This window comes from Enoplosus armatus, chromosome 19 (genome assembly GCF_043641665.1).
Source record: "Enoplosus armatus isolate fEnoArm2 chromosome 19, fEnoArm2.hap1, whole genome shotgun sequence".
In the NCBI taxonomy this organism is placed as follows: Eukaryota; Metazoa; Chordata; class Actinopteri; order Centrarchiformes; family Enoplosidae; genus Enoplosus; species Enoplosus armatus.
In genome coordinates, this window is record NC_092198.1 from 12,030,125 (window position 1) to 12,035,660 (window position 5,536).

At 38.7% G+C, this 5,536-nt stretch overlaps 1 protein-coding gene across 1 annotated transcript; it reads right to left on the reverse strand.

Annotated features, from left to right (window-relative positions):
• Positions 1-224: 224 nt before the first annotated feature.
• Positions 225-2,767, reverse strand: mrps10 (mitochondrial ribosomal protein S10). The gene is made up of 7 exons (XM_070926072.1): positions 2,669-2,767; positions 2,439-2,491; positions 1,490-1,559; positions 1,243-1,382; positions 1,021-1,129; positions 745-834; positions 225-633 (listed from the first exon to the last, which is right to left on the reverse strand). Exons 1-7 carry the CDS (start codon positions 2,750-2,752, stop codon positions 553-555), a joined length of 627 nt encoding a protein of 208 aa, XP_070782173.1. The 5' UTR covers positions 2,753-2,767; the 3' UTR covers positions 225-552.
• Between the last annotated feature and the right edge of the window lie 2,769 nt (positions 2,768-5,536).

The window sequence follows — 5,536 nt, forward strand, 5'->3', positions numbered from 1 at the left end:
CGCCATGTTGTTTTCACTGTTGAGCAGAAGATATATTAATATGAAATATATTTGTATACCAACTATTCAATAAATGCAAAAAAAGAAATGTCTTGTGTGCTGGTCTTGTGTTCATACAGAATAACAATCCGATGCAGATAGTTGAACAAAAAACATTGTAATATCAATGTAGAAGAAGTGTTAGAATCCCAAATCTGACTAAATAACAGCACAAAAAGGTGATGTAAAGTTACATGCAGAATATATTTATTGAAAAAAAAAAAAAAAAAGTTACAACATACATTTGATCCCACTGTTTTGCCACAGAAAGACAATAGAAACGCACAACTACCAGTAATTGAAGGCTGTTACATGCCATTACATGTTGACATAATGAATGTAAGTCCTTTTTCCATGGGTTTTTAACAATATATACAGTAGATGATAATGTTAAAAGTCCATGACAATCATATATAAATATTACATTTTCTTTCATGTCCTCCATTTACCCAACATAATCACTGATGTCTGAGGAAAGACATCCAATAAGCATCATGTTGCTCATCACTGACTTCACTGGTTGGACTTGTCGTCAATGGGATGATCCTTCCACATGGGTTCAAGGATGTGATCTGGAACCTTCTCCATGGCAGTCTGACAACACGGACAAAAGAGAAACAAACAATTTATTCCATTCATTCATGCACAATTATTTTGAGGTGGTGGGAGTGCTGCTTGTGTACGACTGACTCAGCAGTAACTTACCTTTGTCACCTCCATGGCTACACCTTCAGGGAGGTTTCTCTGGATGTATTCAAGGTATACCTGTGCTGTGCAGCCTGTTATATGAGACAGCTGCAAAACAAGAGAATCACAAACCATTGTGAGCCTTAAATAACACAAATATATTTGTTGCATATATTAAGTTGCAAAGACAGTCCCCAGTTGAATAACGCTTGCTTAGAGGGAGCCTAAATACTTCTTAAAAAGATACCTGTCAGTGGCCAATTGAATTAACGTAGCCAAATTCAGGCTCAATACCTCAATGCACCGGTAGTGTGTCCTCATCTCATACTGGACCCTGTGTTTTTTGAAGATGTGAACCGACTTCAGGAGTGTAAACCTCTCCATGTCTTTAGGAGGTTCATAACTGTGGCAAAGGAAAGAAGATTGTCACAATAATGTCCGTGAGAGAGATACACTATAATGTATGGCTAACATTGCTACTGTCTTGTGTGGCAGCTTAGCCCTATTAGTACTCACACTTTGTTGATGGTGATGTCCAGCTCTTTAGCTGCCATGGTGGCAAAGAACTCATAGCTGTCCAACACAGCGCTGTCATGACCTTTGACCAACAGGGACACCTTCTGAAACAGTGTGTCGGGCTCTTCTGTGACAGTGATCTGCAGGAAACAACATAGATGAGTGTATATTACTTAAATACTGGGCTGTTAAAAAAAAAAATCTGAGGTGAAAAAAGCATAATAAAGAAATTGTACTGATAACTCACTGATGAAGGTGTTGATGAAAACACTGTTGCTGTGTGGAAGGAAGTGCTGAATGTCAATGGCAGATGGGACCTGCAGAGACAGAGCAATGAATCATTTCTGGCATACTAACATTTGTTATTAAAATGTTAACTTTTGCACAAATTATTCTGTAAATTTACAGTGCGACAACTGTTTATACAGAAGTTGGTTTTGGCTTCACACTCAATCCTGTTTTAGTCCATTATAACTATATATATAGAGTTAGTAGGTAATATATATATATATATATATATATATATATATATATATATATATTATAACTTGTGAAATACAAACATTTATGACTAAAATGTTGACTAAAGCAAGGCAAGAAAAAGCTCACAATACTCTTGTTCACACATGGGCCTTACTTGAGTTTCAGAACAGATTTAAGGGTCTTTTAACTTTATTATTTAAAATCAGTCAGAGCCACATAGTCTGTGCTAATTCAAAATGTCAGACAGATACCTATGTTGTAGCCTTTTGCACTTTTGAAGGCCAATAATCTCCTGCAGCTATGGACAGCTTCATTAAATGCAATTCTTCACTAATATTATACCATAATTAGACTCTCTCTCTTTATTTATTTGTTCACTTCATAAAATGCCATTATGGGTTGGAATTTTGTTTGCACTTTCTGTGAAACATTGCATTTTAATTCAGCCAAATAAAGTGCTTTAAACAGATTTATTCTTTACATAGATTACTTATACACTAATGGTAAACAAAATGTGCAATACTGCTTATAAAAAAAACGTTCATACGTTGATTCATACCTCTGGAATCAAAAGGTTGTAATGATAACTGCTGCCTCATTGATATGAAGTTACTGTAGAAAAACCGCTCAGTGGTGACGTGCACTGATGTTTATTACCGTTATTAATAAACTATACAGACGTCAAACCAGAAAAAAGAAAAACTGTAGCCTACCTGATTATGTTACATTTCCTGTGACCTGAACAGGAACCCAAAGCTCTCGGTCCCTGTAAATAAACTAACATTAGTAAGTTCGACATTCAGAGACGACATTTATTCTGTAACCACCATGCACAACTGCCGTCACTGACCAAACAGTGAGATTTCTGTTTACTTCTCCTAACCTGAAGTGTCAGTTAAATGTTCACAAATGTTCCGCAAAAAATAAATGTTAGATACTGTACCAAATGTGAGACTCCACTGAATATCCTTGCCAAGGAATATAATTCTCGTCTAACAGCCATGGGAGCAGCCATGGGAGCAGCCATGTTTTAGGAGAAGGTGGGACAAAAAAGAAAAATAACTTCCCAGTGCTGCCCTCGTGTGTACTGGAGGGTAAACGACTACTGTGGCAACTGGATGGCAACTACAGCTGGACTACTACTACTACTACTGGTGCCGAGGAGGACCATCCTCATCATTTTGTGTGTGTGTGTGTGTGTGTGTTTGTGTGTGTGTGTGTGTGCGTGTGTGTGTGTCTATACATATATATATATATACCATATGTGTGTTATATGTTATTATATGATTCTAGACAAATAACCTACTTAATTAATTGAATCATTTCAAGTTGGATAGTAAGAGAACATTTTCATACTATATATTTATGACCCAACAGTCTAACAGTAGAATAAGCTCAACCATAACCAGCTACAACATTAAAATTGTACTACATATGAATGCGTCAGTAATGATAATACAATGCCTCAGCAATTATAATTGAGAAATAATTCACAATAATAAAACACTCAGGGGCATCTTTTACTGTTGATGCTTTAAGGACATTTTTAGGATAATAATTATGTACTTTTACTTGGGTAAGCATGAAGGTCCATTCCTTAAATGCAGGAACTTCACTTGTAATAGAATATTTTGACATTGACGTATTCATACATTTACTTGGATCTGAATAATCTTCCTTCCCTGCATGCTATTATACATTTTTGGGCAGACCAATGTTAACAACTGAATTGTTTGTAGTTTGACAATAAAGAACATATCGTTTTAACCTCATTTGAATGAAGATTAGGTTAAAGTTAAAACACTTCAGTTATTGACGTGAACTGTGATAATTTAATTGGTCCAAATCACGTGCCTGTCACGTGACACAGCTGTCGGGCCCTGCCAGTGTACAGAAGCAGGCTGCAGGCAGAGGAAGCAGCAGCAGTCTTGAGCCGAGGTAAGCACTTCACTGGCCATTGATGTTTCTCCGGCTTTGTTGTCGACAGGTCTGATATTATTCTGCCACTTTGTCCACCACGCCACCGACCTATGGTTATTTTGAATAGCTACATTCTAATATTAAAAACATCGTTAGAATAAACAGTCGGCTAACGTGCTAGCCGTAGCCTGTTAGCGACGAGTTCCAGCGGCGTATGGACGAAGCCAGTCTCCGCTGATGGTGGTTCAGCTTCAGCTAGCTGGTCGGTTAGCCGGTTAGCTATCACTGTTCTTTGTGGAGGAGACAACACAGGCAGCCAACGTTAGCTGCGTTCCCGAGCATCTCGGTTAGATTAGCGTTACTGCACAAAGAGGATAAATAAAGAGGAAAGATTAATCCCGCTGCTGTTTTGATCTGTGGAGCCCACAGAGCTCACTGTCTTGATACAACATTCAGGATCTAGCTAGCTAGCAGGCAGCTCACGGTGATGTGTTGGTGTATGGGCTATTTTGGAATCATCTCACGGGCTTCGGCAGTATTTGAGTGTCAGTTAATAACGTTAGTATTACTGGGTCTTTCTGTACGTTGACGTTATAACAGACTGGCATTTTCTACTGTGTTTCTTTTACTGGAGTCATATGGGATGCTCTTGTACCGTGACTTGTCTAGTCTTATTGGAATTAGTATGGATATTGGATTTTCCCATAATGACAGTTGCCTTAATCCAAATGTCGATCATATTCTTATACAACAGTTGTTTATCGGGTGACATTTTATTGTCAGATGACAGTCAATAGCATCACGAATCTTAACGCCCGTTAGTGCTCACTAGTGTATCTGTCTAGTCTGTCTGACCTAGTTGGATTTCTTTAATATTTTTTAATTTTTCTTTCTCTCTGCTCTTTCATCGCATTGTTTTGTTGTTTACAGCTGGTCTGTTTCCCTTCCTTACTGTTTATTTAACCGTTTAGCCGCGAGAGGCCGCTTTGGTACACCAGTGTAGCTAGCCTATTAAAACAGGAGCTAAAATGATACATGGTTCTTCTAAATAATTCAACAATTAGTTAAATATCCTTCCGCTGAGCAGGATAGTCCTCGAACTAAAGTGATTGCTCAGGCAGACATAAGTAGCGGCGAGTGAGGGGTAATTTTAGGCTAGAGTATTAATATTTAAATGAACGGGTGTGGGCGGCAGGTGAGTGCTTTCAACGCTTTTACACTGCTTGTACCGTGACACCGTCATATAAAACGATTTAAACGGTATTTTTTTTTATAACACGCTTGTTTAGTTGGTAGCTACATTTTCTCTGTCATAAGAAATGACATCCTCTTTTTTTTATTATTATTATCCAGCAGTCCTGAATGGGATCCCCGAGGCGGGTTGAAAAGGCAGACTGGCTGACGTGATGACGTTACCGGGAGAAGCGGCTCTCCTGCGGGCTGACAGCTGATGGAGAGGAGTCCCTGCTCCTCCTCTCACACACTCTGCCGGGGTCGTATGAGGAGGACGCGGAACCCAGAAATGACATACTGAACTGGACAGAAACGTTACTTACAACTGGAAGCACTGGGACGTGTTGAATGGAATGGATGCATTGCCTGTTGACGAGTTTACAAGATAAAGCTTTTTTTGATCAGCCGACATAAGTCTTGAATCTGCCACAGTGGATTTCTAAATCATTTTCCGGTACTCTCATCTGTTGCCTTGTCAGTGAAACAGCGTCAACAAGGCAGCTCGCTGATCAAACACATCAAAATGACTTGAATGAGTGCCTTTTGTTGTGTATGCAGCCCATTCGGCTATTTGATATCTTCAATCCAGCAATGCTAAAGTCCACAGTTTTGTGACCTCATTTGTGCTTTTGGATAAGTTTTCACTGATCACCTTTAA

Coding starts and splice junctions, on each gene's coding strand:
- mrps10 (XM_070926072.1), bottom strand. CDS start 2,752: ATGGCTGCTCCCATGGCTGCTCCCATGGCTGTTAGACGAGAATTATAT. Junction 1,560..2,438: donor AGGAAATGTAACATAATCAG/GTAGGCTACAGT, acceptor CTGTCTCTGCAG/GTCCCATCTGCCATTGACAT. Junction 1,130..1,242: donor GACATCACCATCAACAAAGT/GTGAGTACTAAT, acceptor CCTTTGCCACAG/TTATGAACCTCCTAAAGACA.